We start from the raw sequence: 14,478 nt of genomic DNA, 5'->3' as shown, positions 1-14,478 counted from the left end.
TCTATAGTCTAGTCTATAGTCTAGTCTATAGTCTAGTCTATAGTCTAGTCTATAGTCTAGTCTAGTCTAGTCTAGTCTAGTCTAGTCTAGTCTAGTCTAGTCTATAGTGAATAGTCTAGTCTATAGTCTAGGCGTATAGCCGTATAATCTAGTCTATAGATGAAAGATTTTATGTAATTCAAGACTTCTGGGACTATCTTATGTATGTGTCTGCAATTAATATAAAATATAGTTATTTTCCATTCTTCTCTCGGTCCTCAGATTTTTTATGTCGTAAAACCAAAATGATTTATTCTTAGGATTTCAAGTTTGTAAGTACATTAATTCCCTGAATTTCAGCAACATATGGTCTTCTTTATACTTAAGTTTGTTTACTTTTTTATTTTAGTGCAAAAGCTCTATTACTCGTAAATATACATTAGGTCACCGCAAAAAACTTCTTTCTTAAGAATTATAAAACTCTTACTACTTATAACTCTAGAACTGAATAGTTTACTTTTTCGTTGAATTTATTGAAATTCAATTGGGGATTTGCAATTAAATTATTTGTTTTACAGAAATTACTTTTGTTTCAAATATAAAACTTTTTTTAGCTTAATGCAGCAAAAAAAGTTGTAAAACAAAAGCCAGCAGTATTTGTAATAAGAGAATGAAATTGTTAAACTATTTTTACTGACATAATGAAAAATAACCTGTAGTTGTAAATAGCGATGTACTTAGTTAAGGCTTGTGCAATGTTGTGAATATTTGCTTTAAAAACTACAGGGTATACAGTTTCTAATAAGAGGGAGAAATTTATTATTCAAATTTCCTGTATAAAAATGGGTATTTGTATTATTTTTTTTTAGAAAACAATAGAGCTTTTTATACTATTTGTTTTCTTTACTGCTCCTGCATAATTTTGAACATTGTAATTTTATTTAAAGTAGAGCAACAGCAACTCATTAATAGTTTTATATTGAATGTTGATTAATTTTGCATTTTTTTCAATTCTGCTCGCATTTGTTTTATTAGACTGTATGGAGGCAAAATACAAAAAAAAAAAAAAACTTAAAAAGAAAGAGAAGTGAATTGAAGCAACAACAAATGAAATATGAATCTGTGTAATCTTAGGCCATTGACTTTTTTCAATTCGTTTCTTTTAGCGAAAGTGAAGTATAAAAAAAGCTTGTGTGTTTTCAAATTATAAAATTATTATAAAGAGAAAAAATATATAAATATGCATGCATGTATGTTTTTTTTTTTTTTTTTGTATAATGAAAAATCAAATGATGAAATGTTATTATATTTTTTTTGTAATTTATTGTTATAAATTATTTGTTTTTCTTTCTTTGTCTTTATTAATATGATGATTGTGGTTTTATTTGAATGTCTTTTTTATTGTCATCATTTATTAATTTGTGACGAATTTACTCAATATCAATGAAAACGTGTAAATTGGCAGAGATTAAGTTACACCGGGCGACCGTGATTTGTTTTTTTTTTTTTTTGAAAGTGGATGGATATGTGAATGTAAAGTGAATGAAACGGTTTTGCCTCTCAACCTACTGCTACTAGAGATGGTTTTATCATGTAACTAAAATTTGTCCGTTTGGTACTTTTTATCTAATTTTAGTTCTAAAATTAAAATATCAAGATATTTTTCTGCTTAAGAAAAAAGTGTATTCTTCTATATTTATCGTTATTAAAAAAGTTCTAAATTGTTAAAATATGTTAGAGTTTGTTAATGAATTTTTGTAAATTTGTTATAATTTCTAAAAGGTACCAAGGGTGAGATCAAGGTTGAGTCTGAAAGGAGGTGGAGGTACACACTACTACCACCTCCTTTAGTGGTAGTAGTGCGTACGGTATTACGCACTACTACCAAAGATATTTTCATAGTGTAACACAAATATCCCAATTTGGTACTTTTGAACTTTTGTAGTTATAACCAAAATTTTATTTTGCCATTTCTTACTCTAATTTTTGTAGCTCAGTGTAAATAAAAATTTAACAATCTGATTATATATGCAATTTTTATTTTCTTTTATTTTTTCATTTAATGGGCTGATCAAGCGAAGGGTTCAGTGTACAATTTTGTCAATGCCAATGTAAAACAAATTGATTGTTAAATTTTGAATTTCAGATTTTTTTCAACGCTGCTTAAAATCACAAGCAAAAAAACCTAAACGGGCATTTCAGATTATATTTATTAATTGGAAATCCGTAAAAATTTGCGTGGTTATTTTTTTAAATTGCTGGAAATTTAATTTGTAACATGTTATATGGTGAAATTAATGTTTAAAAAAACATTGTAAAAACCCAAATTTCAAACCAGTTTCTAATAAAAGGAAAAAAGTGTTCTCAAGTACTTAATTTTTTTTTGAAAAAAAGTGTTCTCATAAACAAGAATCTTGAGGAAAAAAAGTGTGTGAAATTTATATAAAAATCGCAGCATTTAGAAAATTAAGTTAGTTATAAAACTTAACAATTCACAGAATCAATGTAAAGAGAAAGAAAAAGGAAACGGATATCAAAAATGGAAGGAAATTTCAGTAAGCAAGTAAGTTACTTATAAATTAAAAAAATCGTTTAAGAAGTAATATTAAATTTATTTCCAATAGTCTCTTAAAATCTTCACTATGTTATTTCTCGTTTGGATTCCTCTAACCTATGCTTTTCCCTCACCCTCTACCGATGATAATATGATCCATAATAATAATTACGATATGATTATGCCCGATGATCATGAACCCGCTGAGTCTATGCATTTTCAAAATTTCGATGGTTTCTTTAATGCCGAGGTAGTGGCCAACGATGCCATGTCTGAAATGGAAATGGATGAGAGTCGTAATTCGCCTAAGATACGTGCTCCTCAAGCTTTGAATGCTAAAGAGAAACGTTTACGGGAACAACTTGAAGAATTGGATGTACAGCGTGAAAAACGTATACAAAGATCATTGACTAAAGGATCCACTCGTCCACGTGCAAATGTTAACGATTGGGATCAATTTGATTATGAAATGTTTGTGAAACATCGTTAAAATGTTTTGTGTTTTTTCATAACGAGTTTTGTTACAATAAATTGAGGGTTTGTTTTTTTTTTGTTTTTTATTATTTATTTATTTTAAATTATTAAATAAAGTTTAAGTTTATTATTATTATTTTATAAGTTGCAAATGAAAGGAGTTTTATTGAAAAGAATAATTTGAACACGACAGTGACATTGGATACAATTACTTATTACAATTATTACAAGCTTACAAATATGTGTTTAGATAAGTACTTTCTATGATCGCGTGGAATAGTTATTTATTCTTAGGAAAATTATGCGATCATTTATATTATTTTAAAAATTTTGACTGTACATAGTACAGACTAGTTAGTCACTAGTCTATTTGCTGTACTATTGACCAGCTTTATGTTTCCAGATCATTCTATTGACTAATTTTCAGACCACACAGTTATAAAGTCGTAAATATGAACTAGAGTTTTCTATAATACATGGACTTATCTTCAGAATATATAGTCAATATACTACTCCATGAAATAGTTCATGATCTGCAGATATTCATAGTCTAGTTCACAGGATAATCTATTGACTAGTCTATAGACTGGTCTATGGCTTAGTCAATGCACTTGCGTATGAAATAAACAACGGTCTAATATGTGGACTGGTTTATGAAATAGTCTATGGTCTTGCCTGTTGACTGCTCCAATGAGTTGCCTATAAACTAGTTCTATAAATTAATCGATTGACAATTCCGTTGTCTATTGACTTGAAGATAATATTCGTTGAAATAAATATTGCCTTTTATTCTTTTACGATAAAACTTTTTCATAATATTGATGAACATTTCGTGCATTTAAGAAAGTTAATATATATTACGAAACAAAATCGTGATGCGATATGACAAAGCATTCGTACAATGTACAACATTATTCGTATATAGGTATTAAGTAGGCATGGATTATTTTCAGTGTAAAACACACAAGAAAGTTCTCACTCTCATGATTTTTGAATTTAGGTTTAACTGAATATAATAATGTAATTTGAATGTAATATTTGGACAATGCGAAATAGAATTCTTATTTAATTGATTAAAAAGAAAAACTTTATTAAAAATATTTTAAAATTTTTTTTAATCAAAACTATGACAATTTACTGTCATGCTCATTTATGTTTATTATGAATCATCACTCAAAATATTCCTTATCGGCCAATTTTTCTGTATACGGCGCCAAACGTCTTTCCAAAGGACGATTTTTAGTCAACTCTCTATATTTCCCTCTTAAAATATCAAAACTTTGGTTACAGCAATATTTCAAACTATTCACACCCACAGAGTGATCAACTTCATAGACATCATTCTTCAATTTTAAACGTTTAATGGCATGATTATCTTCATGTACAGTATGAGGCAAATTCTCATCTAAACTCTTAACTTGCTGCTCTTTAGAAGGTAAACGATAAATATAACCATTATCACGATTCAGCAAATTCTCTAAAGCTGCTTCTTGAGCAGCCAATACTTTGGGATCGGTTTTCTTTATGAACTCTTTCTCTAATTTATTTTGAACGTTTTTTTGTTTCTCTGCCTTATACAGCGTACAACCAGTTGTAGCCATATGAATGCTAGTCGTGCTGTTGGTTGGTAATTGATTTAAACTTAATTTATCCGTTTTTCTTTTCACCACAGTTACAGTTGTTGCAGCCGATTCTGCTGTTATTATTGTTGGTGTTTCGGGATTTTTATTTGATTTTATATTTAAATTTGTTGCCTTTATTGCTGTGGGGTTTATCACTGTGGATTTTTTAATTTTCTCTGTTGCATGAGATTTTTCTTGCTTTTGTTGCTGCTGGTGTTTGTTTAAAGTTGTTGCTATTGTAGTGGTTTTTATTGCTGTTGCACTATTTGGTTTCGATTTTGTATTTAGTTTTTCATTTGCCACTTTCGTTGTTGACGCTATTGCTGTTGTTGTTGGCTTAATGTCAGTATTTTTTGGCAGCTTCTTTGTAACGGTTGGATATTCAAATGGTATGCTGGGTTTCTCATAACGATAACCCTCAAATGCGGGATTAGCATTGGTGGTGTGCAGAAGGCTCAAGGCGGTTATGCACAATAAGGGAATGAGCATGGTCAGCTGTATTTACAAAAATGTTATTATTTATTTATTTATTTTTTTTATTTAAAGTGTTGCTTGGAGTACTCACCAAATTCATGTTGAATTTTATGTTAAATTTTTAAATTTTATAAGAATTGTTATGTGTTTAGTTCCGTTTTAGTGTTTTTTATATGTTTTTCATTAGAACTTTAAAATATGACTAATATTGGTTTAAAGAAATTTGCGGTTGTTTACCTTTTGCTAATATGTTTATATTTGGGTGTATTTTAATCTGGATTCTATATTTGTTTTAAAATAGTATAGGAACTAAATATAAAATTAGCTTAACGCCTTTTGCACAGTGGGTAAGTGTAAAAGCTTTATGAAACAAATAGATTTTTTTTAATGTGTAAAAAGTATATTCTGTCTTGGCCGACACTAGATATGAATATTAAATGCGATTTACTTTTCATTATAAAGCATTTATCTTGATTAATTTCTGGTTTCAGATAATTGTGTCGCTGTTTGTCCAGATCGAGTAAAAAATTTTCTAATTTTGGAAATGATTATTGTAAGTAATGTAGTTATTTCATACATTAATTGGTAATATGTTGTCTTTATTAATAACGTAAATAATTTTTTTTGAATAGAATTTGTAGTCAATTGTCTATAGCGTATGTACAATAAGCAATTAGTTAGAGTTTCTAATCGTAGTTGATTTTGGAAGTTTTTTTAAGAAATTTTGATATTTGCATTTGTGTGGAAACCGTTTTTTTTAATAAATCTAGATGAAATAATGGATTGATCTTAACCATTTTCAATGGGCTTCTTTCCTTGTATAAGAGAAGATCATGTACCAAATTTCATTGAATTATCTTCGAAATTGCGACCTGTAGTATGATTATAAGTTGATAACTTTTTACACCACTTAAGTGGAGAGGGTATATTTGCTATGCTATGTCCGTCCGTCCGTCTATGTAAACCTTGTAATCAAATAACAGGTCGCAATTTTGAAGATATTTTAATGAAATTTAGTACACGATCTTCTATTGTCCCAAAAAAAGTTAACAGGGGTTCATGATTTCACCTAGCCCCCATTCAGCTGAACCCGCCGAATTGACCTTTTTTTCATCAAAATGTTCTCTAATGAAATTTTTCTCAGGGAAAGGTGAATGAACTACAAACAACTTTTCCACTGAATACTTGTGGATATTTTCAGTATAAATTTTATTTGAAATACTTTTTCAATTAATATAAATTATTAACTAATTTGTTTAGCTTAAAAAGCTTTTTTAAAAATGTTTATAAAAGTTTATATTTAATGGCTACTCAAACCACTGTGCAAACCACAAAGGCATAATTATGTGTGTTTTTTTGTTGTTAATTTCGATTGTGATTTTGGCTTCTTTAAAAAAAAAAACAAGTTTATTTTTTCTTTCTTAAAATTTTATACATATTTTTGATTCATTTAAACCTTTTAAAAACAACAAAATCGTCATTAAATAACAAACCAAAAAAAAACAAAAAACACAATTGTTACATACAAACAGGTATTTTAAATCTTCAAGATACACAAATCTTTATATCTATCTACTTTTGAAGACGTTAAAAAATGTATGTAAGTGATATTAATGACAAAAACAGAAACGACACTAATAAAAAAATTTTAAGTGACTGACATTAAAACACTAATCACAGTTTCTTAAAAAAATATTTTATTTTCTTAGCATATTCTTAGGATTATTTTTTTAAATTATTATCTTTAAACAGTGCTTAACAAAAGTAGAAACTTTTTAAAGTTATTTTTTTTTCTTTTGTGTTATATCTAATTATGTGGATATTGTGGTATAACCACTTCACTGTAGGCAAATAGTCGTCGATCTCTTAAGTCAGTGCCCTTGGTAATGGGTATACCTCTTTGGGCTTTAGCTGCATTACCTGTTAAGGCATTACCCGTAAATTGATAATTGAATTTATTTTGACATTTATCTGTATTGGGGCTCACATGAGCTTTCGATTGTTTTAAAACCTGTTGATGGTGAAAATCACTGCCTCCTCTACCGCCCTCGGCAGCATTTTGTGGTTCACATTGACCTGGAGCATCGCATTTAGTGATGATACGTGTAAATGGTCGGGGATTGCCATTTATTTGCTTGTACGGATAAACATCGTGTTGTGCTGCTTCCGATTGTGAAACGTATTTATGATTATTGACTAAATCGTTTAGTAGATTATTGGAATTTGGTAGATTAGTGTTGCGTTGTGGCTGCTGTAGATAATGTTCGTATTGTTGGGGATAATATTTTTGTTGCTGCTGTTGCAGAGGTATTTGGGAAAAAGAGCCTCCTGTTTGTTGTAGTTGTTGAGCTCTTGAGGAAACTACACCGGGTTGCTGCGGTTGTTGTTGTTGAGGATATTGGGAAAATGTACCACCATATTGCTGTTGCCGCTGTAACTGCTGTTGTTGTTGATAATTTGTATTAGCTGTAAATTGATTGTAATGCTGTTGAGCATTACTAGCTGCATTGACTCCATTGTACTGATTTGAATTTAAATTTAAATGTTGTTGTGGATTATTACGATAAGTCTGCTGAAGTGTTCCATAAAATCCTGGATTTGGTGTAGAATTTATGCCAGTAGGCTGTTGGTATTGATACGGTGCGACAATGGCCGGTTGTGGTTGATAGACTGCTGGTGCTGCTGGTTGATTTAAATGTTGTACAATAAATACTTCTTCTTTGGGTGGTAAACGTGTTTCAAATACTTTTCTTGAAGCCGACATTGTTACCTCGTAATCCTTGCCATGTACGCCTTTAACAATACTTTTACTAGGTTGTGTGGCAGTATGTGAAACATCTTCTTTTTGGAAAACTACTTGTGGTTTATCATAATGATATTCACGACCTTGTACTGCTATCACTAGCAATAAAACCTAAATATTAAAATTTATTTTTATTATAAATAAAACTTGTCTTTTATTTAATTTATTTATGTTTTTTTTTTTTTTTTTTTTAATTCATACCGCTAATAAACTCTTCATTTTGATTAGTTTCTTTTGCTTTATTTTATACAATATTTTATAACTGCGGCCGTTTGTTGTTTATAACACTTTTGTTGTCAAAGTTGAACTGCACGTCTTGGTCTCAAAGGCAGATGTTCAGAGCTCTTCTTTGACCAGAGACTCAATACGAAATGCTAATCATAGTTGTGGCTACAGCAGAAGTAGTATTAGTGAAGTGCAGACAATTTCATAGTTTCATCGCATATACATATAAATCAATATAATGACAGTGGAACTGAAGATGTATTGTGTTGTAAGATATTATTTCAACATTTCTTTTAAATTGATTTATTATTTCAACGTTAAATTTTAAAAAGCAAAAATGAACAATTGGAAAGTTTTGTAATCATTTGATTAAGAGAAATTGTTTAAAATACATGAAAAAGAGTAAAAATATTTTGAAAGTTTTTTTTAAGCTGACTATTAAATCGATTAAATACAAGCAACTAATATTTCGCTGATGTTCTAGAAAATCCGTAGTGACTGGATGAGTTTAATTTCTTTAAAATCCCCTTATTTTACTATAGTTTTTATACTACTGTTTTGACGGCGATGTTAACTATTTCGTTAGGACTACAGTTTATACTCAAAAGCTAAATAACTAACTAGCTAGTGGTGATTACTGTCTGCACTTTAATGTGAAATCCCCTATTTCTGTTCTACTAAAACCCACTGTTGTTGGGGGAAATTTTTTGTGATGCAATTAATTGTTTGTAATTCCAAGAAAATAAATTTTTCAGCATTTTTCAGGATATGTAAAATTGTTAAAAATAAAAAAGAAAAGATTTTAAATAGATTCCAACCCAACTTTTTACAATGAACGTAAAAGGGAATACAATTTTCAAAATACAACATAAAGTTAAACCAGTGGTCTATTTTCTTTTACAATTGGAATTTTTTTACAGGAAATAGAATGCTCCCATATAAGCAGTAAGGGGACCTTATATGAGAGGTAGGGTTAGTAATGGACCGATCTTCATAAAATTTGGTAAATAGATTTTTGTTCGTAAGAATTTCAGTGCTAAACTCGATTTTTTCCGTTCGGCTCTATTGTGTTTTCAACTGACAGTCAGATAGACAGACAGACGGACGGACGGACATTGCTAGATAGTCTTAGAATTTAATAAGGACCAATATCTTCATGTGTTACAAACGGAATAACAAAACCAACATACTACCTATCTTTTTTGATTGTGGGTATATAAAAAAATTTAAAATATTAAAAAAGTTCGGTATTTCGTTTTGTCCATTTCAGTTTTTTTTAATTATTTTAAAATTTATATGCCCTTTATAATTCAAGGGATATGGGCCAGAAACATTCTAAAAGAAACTTTTATTATTTCTCTCGCAATAAGCTTCAAATCCGAAACATTTATTATTCTCATATTTAATACATTAATAAGCATCGTTTACAAGACTTTTGGAAAAGAAATAAAATTTATAAAAAAATAACTCTTTTTATTTTAAATATAATTTATTAAATTACATTGTACAAAAATAAATTTAAATTATAAATATGTATAAATCAATTGATTCTCATAAATACTCGCGAGTACTAATTCTCCTCCTAATCATCATAATCTTCATCATCAATAACATCTAAAGGATCGATGTTACTGTTATTGTTGTTAGTATTACTGTTGGGTTTTGGTGCGGGATTTATATTAAAGCTTTTTGAACTGGCCTTGAATGAACCCTTATAACCGGTTTCCTTTGAAGTAACATTTGGTTTTAAGGAAAATTTAGGAACCGATTTGGGAGCACTATCTCTACCAGCACCATCTCTGCTATTTAAATTATTATATTTTGTATTACCACTACCTCTACTCTCTACTCGGCTTTCGGTACGTTCCTTTTTTACAGCCACCACCTCATTATGGACATGATCCTCATAGGGAGAATTGCAGAAATTATTACACTCATCCATGGACTTAAAATTATTGTCATTACCCGCACAGCCGCCCCAAAAGAACATGGTACATTTCATGCGTCTTATATCAAAGTAATAACGTTGTACCTTGGCACGACAATAACCAAAATCCATGGGCATCAAACAGATTTCTGGTAGACCTGTAGGAAAATACAACAAAAATATAAGTCAAGGTCATTGGTTAGATACACAGCTTACCTTCATATCTATCTGGACCATATAAACCTACAGCCGCCTCCACTTGTTCCTCATGCGTAGATTTCAATGCAATTATAACTAAGAATTGTATTAACGAAGCGGTTGGAAACTTCATTTTCAGGCTGTTGATGATGAAACAGCAAGAAATGCTCACACTGGCTTACCAGTGGTGTGTGTTTAGTGTGAAGATTTAAATCTTTTGCAATGAATACTTTTGTATCACCAATTGGTATGAATGGCAGGCAGCAGGTACAACAACGTTAGTGAAACTAAAATTAATTTTCACTATTTGCGTGGTCAGCGGCGACGTTTTAATGGTCTGTGTAGAAGCACTCAAGTAGAACTCTTTTGCTAATGCCTGTTGTTTTTGATTTTTGTCTATTTTTGCAAACTGCAATAATGAAGATGAAAATTAATGCAAAATTATTGCATTTACCAAGTTTTAATTGTTTCGTTTAAGTCCGCCACACAGCAGAAATACACAAATCATTAACTAAAAATAACCAATGCGCTAAAGATGTTTAAAAAAGATTTTAAAAATAAAAAACACTTAATGGAATATTTTGAGTTGGTTTGTTGTTTTTTTGTTATTGTTGTTTTTTTCGTGAATATTTTTATTTTAATAGATTTATATTTCTTTAGCGTGTTGCACTTGTGATCACTTGAAGTATTCAGAATAAACTAACTCCGGCATTTAGTTTGGAATCTGTATTGTAAACAAAATTATAGAAAAATATAGCAATAACACAACAACAACGTAAATCTTTTTATAAAATGTATTGCGTCTACAAAAAATTAAATTCTGTTGTACATAGATTTTTTATATTTTTTATGTTTTATTTATTTTTTTTTGTATTTTTACAGACAAATAGCCTTTGAAGTTTGAGGTGGTATATTGGGTTTGAATTTGTGTTGGTTACATTCCGAAAGAAATGTTTATCATTAGACATGGAGTATGGACATTTTTGGAATAGTTTGCTGTGTTAGCATAAACTCACAGTTGTTTACTTAAAGCCGTGATACAAGGTTGTCAGATCTTACAACGTTGTCAGTAAAATGTTCAGAAAATGTCTACTAAACGTCTGAACTTACAATTTTTCTTTTGCAACGTTGTAAGAAAAAGCATTACCGAAAATATTGCAAGATAAAATTTGTAAGTTGACTTTATTATTAGACATTTTTTGTATATTTTACTGTCAACGTTGTAAGATCTAACAACCGTGTATACATAGCATGACGTATATGAATGTGAGACATTACAAAACTACTGAAAAGTAATCTAGATAGTATGTATTAGCCATTGAAAATTAGGCAGTTGTATAAGTTATTATGGGAATATTTTCAAAATAATTAGTATTTTAGGGATTAATGTCCTTTTTGTCTATTAATAGCCTATAGAAAAGACTATTGGCATAGACTACTTAACGATGTAGTATATGGATCTACTGATAAGCCAATGGACTAGTATTATTAGCTGATAAGCCAATTAACTATTAATATATTAGAATAGTTGAATATTCAAAATTTCGAAAGTTTTCTTCTTAAATTGGTTTAGACCAAAATAGAAAACTTAGAAAATACCTTCGGACTTCTTACAAAAAATAGTCGAAAGAAAACAATTTTCTGGTTTCTTTCCATGTGAATACCATATAGATCTCACAGAGAAGCATTTAAGTATGCAATCATTAAATGTTTGCTTGCTATATAGGGCGCTTACCAATCAACCTTGATTGCTTAATCCCCAATGATGTTAAATGTTTCACTTACATACAACAAAAATAAGTAAAAAAAAAAACATTTTTTAAAGCTTTATTATTCTTGTTATAGAATGTTGTTGTTATTGCTGCAGTCAGTCAGCCAGCGAACTGTTGTTGATCATTCTTGATCATTCTATACAGCAAGTGCGGCGTATTTAAAACCAGTCCTCTTTGGATTTTCTCTGTAAACGGCTGCTCTCACCTTCATTGAGCAGACACAATACAAAATTTTATAAAATACTTGTTATTTGTTGTATTTACTGCAAAAACGCACACGCATATGTTGATATCAGTAACAAAAATGCTGCTGCCACTGCTAGTTGGCGACATTTAAGTGGTATGTGGCATGAGGTAATACATAAATAGTAAGAGTAAATTTTGTTTAAAGTACTAAGTAAATATGTATATCAGTTATCAATAAATTTCGTAAATTTTTTAAAAGGTTTAAAATATTTTTAAGCTGTTTGTTTTTTTTTCGCCAAGTGCGTTTAGTTTATTTAAATATTAAAATAAAATAGTTGCTGAAATATATAATACTGAAATACAGTAGTTTTCCGATTTAACGAACCCATATGTTGTCAGGCCTGTTCGTAAAATTGAAAAGTTCGTTATATGCAGTACTAAGTAAAACGTGGGTTTTGGTAGGAAAATAATTAAAAATAGGTACATAAAATATTTTTTAAATGTATTTTATAAAAATTAATTCTTTTTTTTATAAAAATAGCACAAAACACAAAATTCCGAATCTTATATACCCACCTTCAAACCATATTTGTGTCGAATTTAATCGCTGTATTTTTAATTCTGTCATTAGCTTTATTAGTTATTTCTCATTAGCTTTATTAGTTATTTCTCGAAGTTCATCTCTATACTCGTATTTTTAAGCGAGTAATGAGCGTTGATGTAATTTTCTTAAGGGGGCCTGATATGGAGGGTAAGGTCAATTATGGACCGATTCCCATAAAATTTGTTAGAGATATCGGTTAGTACTCGGCGCACTCGTATTGTTAGGCGAGTATTGAGCGTTAAAGTCATTATCTGAAGGACGGACGGACATAGCTACATCGAACTAAAATTTAATAAGAACCCAGAATGAGTTACAGTTTTGGGTATAAAAGCACCGCTTGCTACAACTTAGGTTATTTGTTATTTTTGATAAATGTCATTTTATCTTAATTTAAATAATAATATTTATATTAGTTCGTTAAACAGAGTACAAAAAACAAGTTTTGTTCGTTATTTAAGGTAGTCAATAGGAAAAATTAGCTTGTTCGTTAAATGCGATGTTCCTAGAATTGAATGGTCGTTAAATCGGAAAACTACTGTACTTTCATGTTTAAAGGTTGTTAAATGATGTCAGGTGTTTAAAATTAAAAGTTTTGTTTTTTTTTGCGAAGGCTGTGAAATGTATAATATAATAACGGTATTGAAAATAATGTAAATTTTTTGAATATATTTATAGAATTATATTCTCAATTACTTATAACAATTACGCAAAAAAAGTAAATGCGTGGTTGTTAATCTATTTTACTATATACATAATTTCAAATATTTCAATCACACCCGGTTATCAAAAACTAAACAACCTTATTTGTGTCATTGTATTACGAGGGTGGTATGATAAATATTGTTTATTTTCGTTTGCAAATTTAAAGTTTTAATTTACTTGTTGAAATTTGCTGAAACGTAACTGCTTAATTTTTTATTATTGTGCGGTTTAATGATTTTTGATGAGTTTCAGCAATCTGGATTATAGGATATTCAGTGAACCATTTTCTTTCTAGGAATATACATATATCAAGCGATATGTACACAGATAGAAAAAGAATATACATATCTGGTACCAAATTTACAAAAAATTTGTTAATAACATCCGTTGTTAAAGTTTAGACATACGTACGAAAACACTATGTAAAGTTGACAACGCAACGTTGTCAATATTGCAACAGTCCATTGTCGAAATTGAAATTTTATACACATCCGTTATCTAAAATTTATCAAAAGTGGAGTGTTTGCCAATATTGTCGTACGTATGTATATACGTTGACAACGGATGTTATTGAAAAATTTGGAGTCAATTTGTTAATTAAAGCAAAAAATTTATTAATTTGGACACATATGAGTCTCAAACCCTCTTAAAATCATTTTGTAGAACATATTTTCTTTACATATTGTCTGAGAATAAGATTTTCAATCTCTTTTCATCCGATTATTTTAAAATTTTATTTCTTTCAATTTTCATAGACAGAAAAAAGTACATGTTGTCCAATTCAGATAAACAGCTGATATTATGTAAACACTATCTTATATATTAAAACATGTTGCTACAATTTTTAAAGTGTTTTTTTATACCCTACACCACTATAGTGGGGAGGGTATTATACGTTTGTGCTGATGTTTGTAACATACAAAAATATTGGTCCAATACCCACCTTAAAGTATACCGA

The 14,478-nt window shown here is 29.4% G+C and overlaps 5 protein-coding genes across 6 annotated transcripts in view; 2 read left to right on the top strand and 3 right to left on the bottom strand.

The window, feature by feature from the left end:
• Positions 1-14,478, top strand: part of LOC111690846 — a 156,401-nt gene that overhangs the window by 93,797 nt on the left and 48,126 nt on the right. The window contains exon 1 of one of the 2 annotated variants that reach the window (XM_046948783.1): positions 5,636-5,656. The exons of the other annotated variant lie outside the window; for it this stretch is intronic. The gene's annotated coding sequence lies outside the window, so the exon portion shown is untranslated. Of the gene's footprint in view, positions 1-5,635; positions 5,657-14,478 lie in introns of those variants that run through there. 2 annotated transcript variants of the gene reach the window in all.
• Positions 2,009-3,167, top strand: LOC111690840. The gene is made up of 2 exons (XM_046948786.1): positions 2,009-2,542; positions 2,604-3,167. Exons 1-2 carry the CDS (start codon positions 2,519-2,521, stop codon positions 3,021-3,023), a joined length of 444 nt encoding a protein of 147 aa, XP_046804742.1. The 5' UTR covers positions 2,009-2,518; the 3' UTR covers positions 3,024-3,167.
• LOC124419416 lies at positions 3,786-5,252 on the bottom strand. The gene is made up of 2 exons (XM_046948785.1): positions 5,195-5,252; positions 3,786-5,124 (listed from the first exon to the last, which is right to left on the bottom strand). The coding sequence occupies exons 1-2, from the start codon at positions 5,201-5,203 to the stop codon at positions 4,177-4,179; spliced, it is 957 nt and encodes a 318-aa protein (XP_046804741.1). The 5' UTR covers positions 5,204-5,252; the 3' UTR covers positions 3,786-4,176.
• Positions 6,783-8,683, bottom strand: LOC111690839 (nuclear transcription factor Y subunit beta-like). The gene is made up of 2 exons (XM_023453411.2): positions 8,108-8,683; positions 6,783-8,017 (listed from the first exon to the last, which is right to left on the bottom strand). The coding sequence occupies exons 1-2, from the start codon at positions 8,123-8,125 to the stop codon at positions 6,911-6,913; spliced, it is 1,125 nt and encodes a 374-aa protein (XP_023309179.2). The 5' UTR covers positions 8,126-8,683; the 3' UTR covers positions 6,783-6,910.
• On the bottom strand, positions 9,584-10,968 carry LOC111690845 (tissue factor pathway inhibitor-like). The gene is made up of 2 exons (XM_023453417.2): positions 10,275-10,968; positions 9,584-10,216 (listed from the first exon to the last, which is right to left on the bottom strand). Exons 1-2 carry the CDS (start codon positions 10,387-10,389, stop codon positions 9,714-9,716), a joined length of 618 nt encoding a protein of 205 aa, XP_023309185.2. The 5' UTR covers positions 10,390-10,968; the 3' UTR covers positions 9,584-9,713.

Source organism: Lucilia cuprina, chromosome 4, assembly GCF_022045245.1.
Source record: "Lucilia cuprina isolate Lc7/37 chromosome 4, ASM2204524v1, whole genome shotgun sequence".
Classification (NCBI taxonomy): Eukaryota; Metazoa; Arthropoda; class Insecta; order Diptera; family Calliphoridae; genus Lucilia; species Lucilia cuprina.
Note: the sequence above shows the minus strand (reverse complement) of the source record. Positions and strands in the feature narration are given on the sequence as shown.

What these genes read in the sequence shown, in the direction of transcription:
- LOC111690840 (XM_046948786.1), top strand. Translation starts at nt 2,519, where the DNA reads ATGGAAGGAAATTTCAGTAAGCAA. An exon ending in AAGGAAATTTCAGTAAGCAA is followed by an intron (nt 2,543 to 2,603) that starts GTAAGTTACTTA and finishes TATTTCCAATAG; the next exon opens with TCTCTTAAAATCTTCACTAT.
- LOC111690845 (XM_023453417.2), bottom strand. Translation starts at nt 10,389, where the DNA reads ATGAAGTTTCCAACCGCTTCGTTAATACAATTCTTAGTTATAATTGCA. An exon ending in TGGTCCAGATAGATATGAAG is followed by an intron (nt 10,217 to 10,274) that starts GTAAGCTGTGTA and finishes ATTTTCCTACAG; the next exon opens with GTCTACCAGAAATCTGTTTG.